Raw genomic sequence first — 15,135 nt, forward strand, 5'->3', positions numbered from 1 at the left:
TCTAACAAGTTAACTAACAATTCACCAACAACGAGCTAATACACACAAATCTAAAGGGAGGAATAAGAATATGTACGTATAAATATAAGGATGAGCGGCATAGGCATGGTGCAATAGATAGTATAAGGTACAGTATATACACATACAGTTGAAGTCGGAAGTTTACATACACCTTAGCCAAATATATTAAACTCAGATTTTCACAATTCCTGACATGTCATCCAAGTAAAAATTCCGGGTCTTAGGTCAGTTAGGATGACCACTTTATTTTACAGAATGTGTAATGTCAGAATAATAGTAGAGAAAATGATTTATTTCACGTTTAATTTTTCAGCACATTCCCAGTGGGCCAGGAGTTTACATACACTCAATTAGTATTTGCCTTTAATTTGTTTAACTTGGGTCAAACATTCCGGGTAGCCTTCCACAAGCTTCCCGCAATAAGTTGGGTGAATTTTGGCCGATTCCTCCTGACAGAGCTGGTTTAACTGTCTGGTTTATAGGCCTCCTTGCTCACACACTCTTTTTCAGTTCTGCCCACAAATGTAGTATAGGATTGAGGTCAGGGCTTTGTGATGGCCACTCCAATACCGTGGCTCTGTTGTCCTTAAGCCATTTTGCCACAACTTTGGAAGTATGCTTGGGGGCATTTTATAAAAGTGACCCGTGATATGAGTCTGTAGTTAGCAGCCTCTCTGAGTTAGTGATTGTTGTTTAACAGTATGATGGGCTTGATTGTGCATGTGTTTGAGGGTTTCAGGTGACAAGCCAAATTTCTTCAGCCTCCTGAGATTGAAGAGGCGCTGTTGCGCCTTCACCACACTGTCTGTGTGGGTGGACCATTTCAGTTTGTCTGTGATGTGTACGCAGAGGAACTTAAAACTTCACACTTTCTCCACTACTGTCCCTTTGATGTGGATGGGGGGTGCTCCCTCTGCTGTATCCTGAAGTCCACGATCATCTCCTTTGTTTTGTTGACGTTGAGCGAGAGGTTGTTTACCCTGACACCACACTCCGAGTGCCCTCCCCTTCTCCCTATAGGCTGTCTCGTCGTTGTTGGTAATCAAGCCCACTGTGGTGTCGTCTGCAAACTTGATGATTGAGTTGGAGGCGTGCATGGCCACGCAGTCATGGGTGAACAGGGAGTACAGGAGGGGGCTGAGCACACACCCTTGTGGGGCCCCAGTGTTGAGGGTCAGCGAAGTGGAGATATTGATTCCTACCTTCACCACCTAGGGGTGGCCCATCATAAAGTCCAGGACCAAATTGCACAGGGCGGATTGAGAGCCAGGGACTCCAGCTTAATGATGAGCTTGGAGGGTACTATGGTGTTGAATGCTGAGCTTAGTCAATGAACAGCATTCTTACATAGGTATTCCTCTTGTCCAGATGGGATAGGGCAGTGTGATGGCGATTGCGTCATCTGTGGACCTGTTGGGGTGGTATGCAAACTGAAGAGGGTCTAGGGTGGCATGATCCTTGACTAGTCTCTCAAAGCACTTCATGATGACAGAAGTGAGTGCTACGGGGTGGTGGTCATTAAGTTCGGTTATTTTTGCCTTCTTGGGTACAGGAACAAATGGTGGCCATCTTGTCAGACTGGGATAGGGAGCGATTGAATATGTCCGTAAACACACCAGCCAGCTGGTCTGCGCATGCTCTGAGGATGCGGCAAGGGATGCCGTCTGGGCCAGCAGACTTGCGAGAGTTAACACGTTTTAATGTCTTACTCAAATCCGTCACGGAGGAGCGGTGTTAGCGGGCCGCGATGGTGGCACAGTATTATCCTCAAAGCGGGCAAAGGTGTTTAGTTTGTCTGGAAGCGAGATGTCGGTGTCCGTAACGTAGCTGGTTCTCTTTTTGTAGTCAGTGATTTCCTGTAGACCCTGCCACACACGTCTCGTGTCAGAGCCGTTGAATTCCAACTCCACTTTGTCTCTATAGCAACATTGCTTGTTTGATTGACTTGAGGGAATAACTACAGTTAATATTAATTTGGCCATATTCCCAGTCCTCTTTCCATGGTTAAATGCGCTTTCTGTGTTGCGCGAATGCCACCATCCATCCACGGTTTCTGGTTAGGGTAGGTTTTAATAGTCAGTGGTACAACATCTCCAATGCACTTCCTTATAAACTCACTCACCGAGTCAGCGTATAGATTGGTGTTATTCTCTCAGGCTGCTCGGAACATTTCCCAGTCAGTGTGGTCAAAATGATCTTGAAGCGTGGATTCGGTAGGCGCAAGATGAATGCATGTATGCCTTGTATGCATCGTGGAAGTTAGAGTAGCGGTGATCGAGTGTATTGCCCGCGTAAGTGCTGCAATCAACATGCTGATAGAATTTAGGTAGCCTTGTTCAAATTTGCTTTGTTAAAATCACCAGCTAAAACAAATGCAGCCTCAGGATGTTTGGTTTCCAGTTTGCATAGAGTCCAGTGAAGTTCCTTGAGGGTCGTCGTGGTGTCTGCTTGAGGGGGAATATGCACAGCTGTGACGATAACTGATGAGATCTCTCTTGGGAGATAATATGGCTGGCATTTGATTGTAAGGAATTCTAGGTCGGGTGAGCAGAAGGACTTGAGTTCCTTTATGTTGTGATTACACCATGAGTCGTTAATCATGAATTATACACCCCCGCCCTTCCTCTTCCCAGAGAGGTGTTTATATATGTCAGTGCGACGCATGAAGAAGTCAGGTGGCTAAACAGATTCCGAATCCCGAGAGAGCCATGTTTCCGTGAAACAGAGAATGTTATAATTTCATCTACCCTGTTGTCAAGAGACTGGACATTGGCGAGTAGTATGCCCGGAAGCAGTGGGCGGTGTGTACATCTACGGAGTCTGACCAGGAGGCCACTCCGTCTGCCTCTTCTGCGGTGACGTTGTTTTGAGTCGGCTTCTGGGATTAGATCTACGGTCCTGGGTGGTGGTCTGAACAAAGGATTAATTCTGGAAAGTCGTATTCCTGGTAGTAATGTTGGTAAGTTGACATTGCTCTGATATCCAATAGTACTTCCAAGCTGTATGTAATAACACTTGTGATTTTCTTGGCTAACAAAGAAATAATACTTACACTAAATACTGCATAGTTTCCTAAGGACTCAAAGCGAGGCGACCATCTCTATCTGCGCCATCCTGCTAATGATATAGGTATATTGTGTAGCTGTCTAATAAAATGTTTCTACAAGCACCGAATACTGGCCAGGCACCAAGAAAGCACCACCACCACTACCAAACCTTGAACCAGCTGCTAAAAAGGCAGCATACAAGTAGAAAAGGACACAAAAACTAATTCTGACCTGGAAAGAGGAGTTCCATGGGTTCGACATGACACGAAGGGAGATGTCAGGTACTGCTCGAAGTATCAGCATTTCCCAAGTTTTGCAGACACGTACAGTGCATTCGGAAAGTATTCAGACCCATTGACTTTTTCCACATAGTTACATTACAGCTTTGTTCTAAAATGTATTCATTTTTCCCCCTCATCAATCTACACACAATACACCATAACGGCGAAGCAAAAACATTTATTTATATTTTTAAGAAAGGTTTGCAAATATAGATAGATAAATATAAACTGAAATATGACATTTACATAACTATTCAGACCCATTACTCTGTATTTTGTTCAAGCACATTTGGAAGCGACCTAGTCTTCTTGGGTATGATGGTAAAAGCTTGACACCTGTATTTGGGGACTTTCTCCAATTCTTCTCTGCAGAATCTCGCAAGATCTGTCAGGTTGGATGGGGAGCGTCGCTGCACAGCTTTGTCAAGTCTCTCCAGAGTTGTTTGATCGGGTTCAAGTCGGGGCTCTGGCTAGCCACTCAAGGACATTCAGGGTCTTGTCCCGAAGCAACTCCTGCATCGTCTTGGCTGTGTGCTTGGGGTTGTTGTCCTGTTGGAAGGTTGAACCTTACCCCAGTCTGAGGTCCTGAGAGCTCTGGAGCAGGTTTTCATCAAGGATCTCTCTCTGTACTTTGCTCCATTCATCTTTCCCTTGATCCTGACTAGTCTCCCTGCTGCTGAAAAACATCCCCACAGCATGATGCTGCCACCACCATGCTTCACCGTGGTGGTGGTAGTTTTTTTTTGGTACTCTTCCCAGATCTGTGCAGCGACACAATCCTGTCTCGGAGCTCTATTCCTTCGAACTCATGGCTTGGATTTTGCTCTGAAATGCACGGTCAACAGTGGAACGTTATATACAGTCGTGGCAAAATGTTTTGAGAATGACACAAATATTAATTTCCACAAAGTTTCCTGCTTCAGTGTCTTTAGATATTTTTGTCAGATGTTACTATGGAATACTGTAGTATAATTACAAGCATTTCATAAGTGTCAAAGGCTTTTATTGACAATTACATGAAGTTGATGCAAAGAGTTAATATTTACAGTGTTGATCCTTCTTTTTCAACACCTCTGCAATCGGCCCTGGCATGCAGTCAATTAACTTCTGGGCCCCATCCTGACTGATGGCAGCCCATTCTTGCATAATCAATGCTTGGAGTCTGTCAGAATTTGTGGGGTTTTGTTTGTCCACCAGGCTCAAGGATTGACCACAAATTCTCAATGGGATTAAGGTCTGGGGAGTTTCCTGGCCATGGACGCAAAATATCAATGTTTTGTTCCCCGAGCCACTTAGTTATCACTTTGCCTTATGACAAGGTGCTGGAAAAGGCATTGTTCTTCACCAAACTGTTCCTGGATGGTTGGCAGAAGTTGCTCTCGGAGGATGTGTTGGTACCATTCTTTATTCATGGCTGTTTTCTTAGGCAAAATTGTGAGTGAGCCCACTCCCTTGGCTGAGAAGCAGCCCCACACATGACTGGTCTCGGGATGCTTTACTGTTGGCATGACACAGGACTGATGGTAGCGCTCACCTTGTCTTCTCCGGACAAGCTTTTTTCCAGATGCCCCTAGCAATCAGAAAGGGGATTCATCAGACTCCCCAGCAGTCCAATCCCTGTACCTTTTGCAGAATATCAGTCTGTCCCTGATGTTTTTCCTGGAGAGAAGTGGCTTCTTTGCTGCCCTTCTTGATACCAGGCCATCCTCCAAAAGTCTTTGCCTCACTGTGCGTGGAGATGCACTCACACCTGCCTGCTGCCATTCCTGAGCAAGCTCTGTACTGGTGGTGTCCCGATTCCGCAGCTGAATAAACTTTTTAGGAGACGGTCCTGGAACTTGCTGGACTTTCTTGAGCGCCCGGAAGCCTTCTTCACAACACTTGAACCACTCTCCTTGAAGTTCTTGACGATCCGATAAATGGTTGATTTAGGGGCAATCTTACTGGCAGCAATATCCTTGCCTGTGAAGCATTTTATGTGCAAAGCAATGATGACAGCACGTGTTCCCTTGCAGGTAACCATGGTTGACAGAGGAAGAACTGATTCCAAGCACCACCCTCTTTTTGAAGCTTCCAGTCTGTTATATCGAACTTAATCAGCACAACAGAGTGATCTCCAGCTTTGTCCTCGTCAACACTCACACCTGTGTTAACGAGAGAATCACTGACATGATGTGAGCTGGTCCTTTTGTGGCAGGGCTGAAATGCAGAGGAAATGTTTTCTGGGATTCAGTTCATTTGCATGGCAAAGAGGGACTTTGCAATTAATTGCAATTCATCTGATCACTCTTCATAACATTCTGGAGTATATGCAAATTGCCATCATAAAAACTGAGGCAGCAGACTTTGTGAAAATGTATATGCGTCATTCTCAACTTTTGGCCACGACTGTAAACATCATCCTTTCCAAATCATGTCAAATCAATTGAATTTACCACAGGTGGACTCCAATCAAATTGTAGAAACATCAAGGATGAGCAATGGAAACAGGATGCACCTGAGCTCAATTTCAAGTCATAGCAAAGGGTCTGAATACTTACGTAAAAAAGGTTTTTATTTTTAATACGTTTGCAAAAACGTCTAAAAACCTGTGTTTTCGGTTTGTCATTATGGGCTATTGTGTGTAGAGTGATGAGGGAAAACAATTTTATCCATTTTAGAATGAGGCTGTAACGTAACAAAATGTGGAAATGACAAGGATTCTGAATATTTTCCGTATGCAATAAATTAATCAAAATAGTTTCAACTATTCTAGCAAATGTTGATTTTAGCAACCCGTTACCAACTGACAGCTAAGTTATCTAGCTAGCTAAAGTTAGCATAGAAGGCAGGCTAACGTTACTTGCCAGTCCATTTTTGTTTTTTTACACCTTTATTTAATCTTTATTTAACTAGGCAAGTCAGTTAAGAACACTTATTTTTAATGACGGCATAGAAATGGTGGGTTAACTGCCTCGTTCAGGGGCAGAACGACAGATTTTCACCTTGTCAGCTCGGGGGATCCAATCTTGCAACCTTTCAGTTAACTAGTCCAATGCAATAACGACCTGCCTCTCTCTCGTTGCACTCCACAAGGAGACTGCCTGTTACGCAAATGCAGTAAGCCAAGGTAAGTCGCTAGCTAGCATTAAACTTCTTATAAAAAACTATTAATCAAGCCTCCAAAGTGGCAGAGTGGTTAAGGGCGCTGTACTGCAGCATCTGGGTTCGCGCCCAGGCTCTGTAGTAACCGGCCGCGACCGGGAGGCGATGCACGGGTTAGGGAGGGTTTGACCGGTAAGGAAAACATTGTCTCATCGCGCACCAGCGACTCCTGTGGCGGGACGGGCGCAGTGCGCGCTAACCAAGGTTGCCAGGTGCACGGTGTTTCCTCCGACACATTGGTGCGGCTGGCTTCTGGGTTGGATGGCGCTGTGTTAAGAAGCAGTGCGGAGTGGTTGGGTTGTGTATCGGAGGACGCATGACTTTCAACCTTCGTCTCTCCCGAGCCAGTACGGGAGTTGTAGCGATGAAGATAGTAGCTACTAACAATTGGATACCACGAAATTGGGGAGAAAAAGGGGTAAAATTCAACAAAAACACAAATCAATCATAATCACTAGTTAAGTACACATGGTTGATGATATTACTAGATATTATCTATATGTGTTGCATATAATCTGACTGAGCATACAAGTACCTATCTGACTGAGCGGTGGTAGGCAGAAGCAGGCGCGTAAACATTCATTCAAACAGCACTTTCGTGCGTTTTGCCAGCAGCTCTTTGTTGTGCGTCAAGCATTGCGCTGTTTATGACTTCAAACCTATCAACTCCCGAGATGAGGCTGGTGTGACCAATGTGAAATGACTGGCTAGTTAGCGCGCGCTAATAGCGTTTCAAACTTCACTCGCTCTGAGCCTTGGGGTGGTTGTTTCCCTTGCTCTGCATGGGTAACGCTTCGATGTGGTGGCTGTTGTCGTTGTGTTGCTGGTTCGAGCCCAGGGAGGAGCGAGGAGAGGGACGGAAGCTATACTGCTACACTGGCAATACTAAAGTGCCTATAAGAACATCCAATAGTCAAAGGTTAATGAAATACAAATGGTATAGAGGGAAATAGTCCTATAATAACTACAACCTAAAACGTCTTACCTGGGAATATTGAAGACTCATGTTAAAAGGAACCACCAGCTTTCATATGTTCTCATGTTCTGAGCAAGTAACTGAAACGTTAGGTTTCTTACATAGCACATATTGCACTTTTACTTTCTTCTCCAACACTTTGTTTTTGCATTATTTAAACCAAATGACGGCCTAGAAATGGTGGGTTAACTCCCATGAAATGTAAACCATCTTATAGAGAACAAAACCTCTCCATTTTCTAAGAGATTAGTATTCATACAAATTGGTTCCATAGCCTAAATAACTGAATAATAAATAAGTTACTGAACAAAGTTGTCTAAATCAAAAAAAGTTATGCCGGTCAGCTGCTTTGAATGGGTTCAATGTTTATGGACAGAGTATAAACATCGAAGCATCCATTTGCAGGGGTGGAAGTAACGAATTAAAACTACTCACGTTCCTGTAATTCAGTAGCTTTTCTGTGTACTTTGAGTATTTTTCAAAGGCTGTACTTTCACTTAAGTACATTTTCCAAACTATCCATTACAGAGTACAATCTGGAAAAAAGATACACATCATGGCAAGCACATACATTTTGCACCTTTTGTAGCATCTCGAAATATTCACTTGTTTGTCAGTGACAAGTAACATGACCAGATGGACCAATACAATTCAATTCCATGCATCGCACAAAAACAGCCCCATCATAGCTGTGTATGCAAACTAAATGATCGGTAGCAGGATTTTCTGGCTGTAAAAAAAGGTAGCTACATGCCATTAAAAATAAATAATAAGCTCTGCTTATCAAAGATGGTGGAGGTGGCTGGCTACAAAAATTCTGCATCAAACTTGAGGAAACATGTAATGGTACAAAAAGTAAATTTATAAATATATTTTATCACCATGAATGGTGTTTGTTGTGTAGGTTAACAAAGTGTTGCTATGAGCCATTTGCAATCAATCTGTAGCATAATACTAACATTAGCTGGCTCATCCTGTTGCTAGCTAGTTAGAAGCTAACCCTGACCAACGTCTTTACACAGCTTTATAAGCTGTAGTGCGGGCTACAACCGCATTGACATTATAGTGGCTAGTAGCTAGCCATCCGCGTGGTGCATCTCACAGGTAACCGTTGACAAGCTTGTCATTAATTTGATCTGTGAGGGCCAAAACCCATTCTCTGTGGTCGAACAACCAGCTTTTAAAGAGTTGGTAACCACCCTGCATCCTCAATGCAAAGTAATCTCCAGACCAACTGTTCGTTCAAGAATACATGAATCTGGCAATCACACCTTGGCAGGGTAAATTATATTGACACCATCACCGATCGTTGGACAGCTCATCAAAGGAGTTACATCGTGGTCACATGTCACTGGACAGATGCAGAAACTCTGGTGAGACCTTCTGCTGCATTAGTTTGCAAGAGATTGAGAGGTTCCCACACATTTGATGTGCTTGCAGGTGCCCTCGATGACATCCATTGTGCATACAGGATCAGGGTGAAAGTGATAAGATCCACAACAGACAGTGGATCAAACTGCATCAAAGAATTCAATATTTTTGGTGAGCAGAGCCAGCAGACCGATACTCAGATGCTGAAGAGCCAGCAGAGCAGGTTGAATACCAAGACTCATATTCCATCCTGGTTAATGGCCTAGAATATAAACTCCCTCAGCATCAACAGTGTGCATGTCACCTGCTGAACCTCAGTGCTACAGATTCTGTGTTGGCAGAAACAAATAGTGATAGCTACAAAAGGTTGTCCAGGTCATCTTTTGCCAAATGTGGAATAAAATGGGGCGGTCAACCTTAGCTGCTGAAGTTGTAGAGAATGAGTGCAAACTGCAGTTCATCCATCCAAATCAAACACGTTGAAACTCAACTTCCCTGGCTGTGGAGAGGATCACACATATCATTCAAGAGAAGGGAGAGGATGAGAAGAAATGAGTGAAGAATTAAGTGAAAATGTGAGTAGCAATTATTTGAATCAATGTTATGTTTTCTTCCTATTACTGTAATATTTATTGTCCATGAAATTTTAGAATTCTAAGAGGTAGTACATTATCTTTCAGGCTGAGCCCGGCAGAAATGTCCTTCTTGAATGAGAACTTCAAAGTGATGAAGCCTTTGGTCTTAGCTTTGAACATTCTACAGTCTGAGATCAACACGCATGTGGTGGCTGCTGCCAGTGATCTTCTTACTAAAAACAAAACTTCAAAGGCTGGAAGCATCTTGCCAAATGTACCTACCACTTATCAGAGCCATTCAGAACAGTCTCCAAAAGCACTTTGGAGAAATGATGGAGGAGCCACAGCTTATTGCTGCTGCAATCCTTCTGACAAAGTTCAAGACGTCTTGGACTGACAAAGCTGATGTCATCACAGCCGGTATGATTTCTTTACTCCAAAAGGTTAAAACCTCATTGTCCATATGATGATATATTTTAGTCTGAGTCTTTTCTTTGTTTTTTTTGTTATGTTTTCTTTTTTTCCATTATTTACAGGTATTGGACAATAATTGTCCAGCATTACAGGTGCTGGACAATAACCTTTTCATATAACTATGTTTGGGCACAGCCAGACATGGACTCACCTCATTAGAGAATTTGTTGCGTCTGAATGTATTTGAACAACTCAAATCAATCTCAGTATCTCAGAATAACAAGGGCCGGAAGTCTGTGTTAGAGCGATTTCTTCATCACTGACAACCAAACGGTCAGAAGGTACAGGGGAGCTGGATGGGTATCTTGCTAGTCCATTGGACGAAATGGATTTACTTCATTTGTTTCCGTACATAAGAATTTGCCGCCTGTGAGCGTCTTTGTAGCTGTGCTGGACTACGCTTCACTGCGAAGTGAGCTAGGATAGACTCAATTAACTTAGAAAATCAGCTCCTACTGAAACAGAATGGCAAATTCAGAGACAACTGGAGTGAGTTAAGTGTTCAATAGGCAGTTCCACAAAAAAATGCCTTTTGAACATTTGTATATGTGAAGTGTAAGATTTAACATTAAAATCAGCTGTGCTGAATCTTATCTTGTTGGTTATTTTCTGGTGTTTTATGGAACATTTAGCTTGTCAAGCATTACATGTAAACAATATTACATATACAGTAGTATATAGAAACGTTTTTGTAAAAGTTCTTAGAAAAGGAGAATAAAATTAACCATCAAAATTTAAATAGCTAATTATTTTTGAACTTGGTAACTTTTACTCTGAGTACATTTAAAAAATGTCCTACTTTTTACTTTTAGTTGATTCGTTTATATTTTTTTTTTTACACCAGTACTTTTACTTCTACTTGATTAAAATGTAATTAAAGTAACAGTACTTACTGCTTGAGTAGGATTTTACAGTACTCTTTCCACCCCTGTCCATTTGTGTGATTAATGGAAACATTTGTATGATTATCATTTTGTATGATCTACTGTACTGATGCCCAGATGTGACTGATATCAACACTAGTTACTGTAAATCGGTTAGACGTTTCATCATCACAATCAAGTTGGCATGTTGTCAACATAGTTGCAAATTCACTGGTGATAGAGCACACTCACTGACTGACATTACTGAGATCACATGGAATGAAAAAACACGTTTATGTAAAAGTTCGGCCATGGCAGCCTTACCTCATCGCCCCATAACAATACATCCTTCTGTCGTTCTTTCACCTTGTTATAGATGTTGAGAAACTGAACGATGCCATGCTTCCTGACATGGTCTGCATACTTTTTGGTTTCTTCCCAGTTGAGCGGTGACCCTTGTGACAGCAAACCCATAGCACAAGCGTTCGGCACCAACAGCGAGACTAGCGCGTACAATTTTGTTAAGCTACCGTTAGCTATTAATTTTGCTCGTTAGCTAACGTTATTTAGCCAAGTTCAGCAATGTAGCTAGCTAATTACTTTCAACAAAACAAAACTCAAGCAAAATTAACACTGATGTAGTTATTTAAATTGTAACGCTGATACTTATTAGCTAGCTAGACAAAAAGGGGGAGGCCTTCACATATCTCTTGCTATCTAGAAAGCTAATACAATGTCCCACGCGCGGAATAGAAATGCCAAGGTTGTTACCCCATGCAATACCTATGTAATTCAGAATAGCAATTACACTTAAATATATTTCCCCGTGATTGAATCACTTCCTTATAACGTTAGTGAGAAACGGTCAATTCAATCCGCTAGCCAAGCATCCACTGTTTGAGTGTGCAAAATGTCCTAGTTCACAGACTTAACGTTGACTGAACACACGTGACCGTGTGGCGCGCGTCATGTTATGACTCAGCAATCTTTCCCCTCCTCCCTCAAAACCTTCAATGAACATTATTCTTAATTTGGCATGCCAAAACCAGTCTACTAAGTATGTATACAATATATATATATATATATATATATATATATATATATATATTTTTTTTTTTAAAGATTATTATTATACGTGTATGTGTATTTTTTTCCATTGTATTGTAAAATAATTAATAAATAATCTTACCAAAAAAAAAAATGTATTTTTGTACACACACTTTAGTAGACTGGTTTTGGTAGGTCTACTATAACATAATGTTAATTTAAGGTTTTGAGGGATGAGGGTAAGATTGCTGAGTCATAACATGACCCACCCCCACACAGTCACTTGTTCAGTCACATCACCACCCCAGACCAGCTGCTCACACCCCAGCTCCAGCACCCACATCACTCTCTGCCACATGGCCTCAAACTGGACCATTTTGTTTATCTCCTTCACCCACACACTTTCAACATTTAGATAATAAGCATTTTACCTTTCCATTGAGTTAACGATGGAGGGCTGGTTGATTTCCAGTTTTCAAGTCTGTGTTGATGAGAAAAGTATCTTCCAACCCATTGGGTATCTCACTGCACCTTCATATGCCATATCTTTAAATATGCAGACAGACAGATTAAAAGTACATTTCCATTGTAATACTTCCAACAGCCAACTTTCTAACTCTGCCCATAATTTTGGGACTTTATAGCATTCCCAGAAGCCATGGACTATTGAATCATTGTTAGTTTTACACTAAAGACATAACTCTGCTATTGTGCTGCAGAATTTGTGAATTTTGTCTCTTGTGTAATACATTCTATACATTAATTTATACTGGATTAAGCACACATTTTCGTCAACTGCAATTTAGTTAGTTACGTTCCAACATCCCCTCCATCTTGTGCCAATATCAGTTATTGTTATCAGTATATATTGTCTTTGTTCCAATAGTTTATGCTTTTTCTTAGAGAATGTCAGTTGGATCGGTCTCTTCAAGGTTTTGTATATCTTAGCAATCATATAAATATCATTTTCTGACACAAACATTCAATTCTGTAACCGGAGGAAACTTAACCCATCCCAGAAACACATCCAGCCCACCTTTGAGTCTGACTCAAAGGTCAGACTCAAAGGCTCACTGCAGTCAGACTCAAAGGTGGGCTGGATGTGTTTCTGGGATGGGTTAAGTTTCCTCCGGTTACAGAATTTAATGGTCCTTTTTGGGCAGTGGAGAAGAGTTGCATCCGTCAGAGACACAGCCTTGTGATCAGAGATGACTCGCCCCTCGACGACATGGTCAACCTGTACAGCAGCACTTTAAGTAATACTCTAAATATTCTTGCCCCTGAAAACACGTGTGAAGTAACATTCCAAAACTCGTCTCCTTGGTTCACTGACAAACTGGGCAGAATAAAGACACATGGCAGTAAGCTTGAGACAAAAATACATGTTGGTAGTGATTGACAGTTACTTCAAATGGACTGAAGCTTTCCCTACATCTAATGAGGAAGCAAGAACTGTGGCCAAATGCCTGCTACACGATATTGTTCCACGATTTGGAGTACCACAATGTTTAGATAGCAATAGGGGGACACATTTCACCTCAAAGATAATGAAAGAACTGTATGACATGAGGCAAGTGAAAATATGTTTGCATGTACCGTTTCACCCGTAAAGTTCTGGAATTGTAGAGCGCTTTAATGGCATTCTGAAAAATAAACTGGTGAAGATATTTGCTCGAACCGGACTTACCTGGGTGGATGTGTTACCTATAGCCTGTTTTCAAAGAGCTCCACCATGGTCAGGAAAACTGGCCTCAGTCCACATGAGGTACTGATGGCCCGTCCCACCAGCAGCAGTCACAGTATCTGTTGGATGACAGTATGATGAAGTACTGTATAGCTCTGACTAACTGTACTCTGACTAACTGTTCACTCACAGGTCTCTGCTGCCCAAACTCCCCCGGACGACCTGGAGCCTGGAGATTGGGTATTGGTCCGGGACAGTGGCGGTCAGTGCCATTTAATATGGAGGACTATTTTTCTGAGCATGGCCTTATTTCTATTACAGCATATTGGATGACTGTCATTCATATTCCATTCATCCAGTTCAATGTAACATTGATAGGTTTAGGCTATTACATGATACTCTAATTTTCCCTATGCCCCTAATGAAGTTGCTACAACCTAGCCTATGAATGAAAGATTACAACGTAGTTGAACACAGGTTGAGAGAAAATGTTGAAGGGACAGACAGTGACACCTGGACAGACAGCGATACGTTCAATACCGCCTTGCACACCTTTGCCTGCATCTAGCTGATCTAGGGTGTAATCATTAGTCCAACAGTTTCTATTGGACAAATTCAGGTATGTTTATCCCCATTTCATTATGTTTGCTTCTGTTTAAGAAACGTTTTTCAACTTAACCAGCGAAATGAATACACCCCTGGTCACGCGTAAACACAGTTCACATCCATAGCAGCCAAGTTGTATTCCTTCTCGCATCTATGTGCTCTCCTCCTCTCACCTTTTCTCTTCGTTCTCTTCGACTTCAATGCACAACACATCAGCTGTTTGTGACCAGGCGAAAAAACCTTTCCAAGCCAAACCATATCATAACTGCTACACACAACCGATATCGTTGTCATCATATTAGCTAAAGTAACTTCACAGTCAACAAAATTCTTATTTTCAATGACGGCTAGGAACAGTGAGCTAACTGCCTTGTTCAGGGGCAGAACGACAGATTTTTACCTTGTCAACTCGGGGATTCGATCACTTGGTAGCCTAGTGGTTAGAGCATTGGGCCAGGAACAGAAAGTTTGCTGAATCGAATCCCTGAGCTGACAAGGTAAAAATATGTCATTCTGCCCCTGAACAAGGCAGTTAACCCACTGTTTCCCGGTAGGCTGTCATTGTAAATAAGTATTTGTTCTTAACTGCCTTGCCTAGTTAAATAAAGGTTAAATAAAATGTTAAGAAAGCAAGCACACCACCATGCCATCTCCATAGACAAACATTGGCAGTAGAATGACCTTACTGAAGAGCTCAGTAACTTTCAATGTGGCACTGTCATAGGATGCCACCTTTCCAACAAGTCAGTTCATCAAATTTCTGCTCTGCTAGAACTGCCCCGGTCAACTGTAAGTGATGTTATTGTGAAGTGGAAACGTTGAGGAGCAACAACGGTTCAGCCGCGAAGTGGTAGGCCACACAAGCTCACAGAACGGGACCGCTGAGTGCTGAAGCATGTAGAATGTGAAAATCATCTGTCCTTGGTTGCAACACTCACTATCGAGTTCCGAACTGTCTCTGGAAGCAACGTCAGCACAATAACTGTTTGTCGGGAGCTTCATGAAATGGGTGTCCATTGTCAAGCAGCCATACACAAGCCTAAGAT

At 42.2% G+C, this 15,135-nt stretch overlaps 1 protein-coding gene across 1 annotated transcript in view; it reads right to left on the bottom strand.

Annotated features, from left to right (window-relative positions):
- LOC109899867 (glutamate--cysteine ligase catalytic subunit) overlaps nucleotides 1-11,693 on the bottom strand; it is a 36,493-nt gene extending 24,800 nt beyond the window's left edge. Inside the window, exon 1 of the mRNA XM_020495475.2 lies at nucleotides 11,077-11,693. Within this exon, the coding sequence (XP_020351064.1) occupies nucleotides 11,077-11,226 (150 nt within the window). The 5' untranslated portion in view covers nucleotides 11,227-11,693. The remainder of the gene's footprint in view (nucleotides 1-11,076) is intronic.
- Nucleotides 11,694-15,135: the final 3,442 nt, after the last annotated feature.

Source organism: Oncorhynchus kisutch, linkage group LG11 (assembly GCF_002021735.2).
Source record: "Oncorhynchus kisutch isolate 150728-3 linkage group LG11, Okis_V2, whole genome shotgun sequence".
NCBI lineage: Eukaryota > Metazoa > Chordata > Actinopteri > Salmoniformes > Salmonidae > Oncorhynchus > Oncorhynchus kisutch.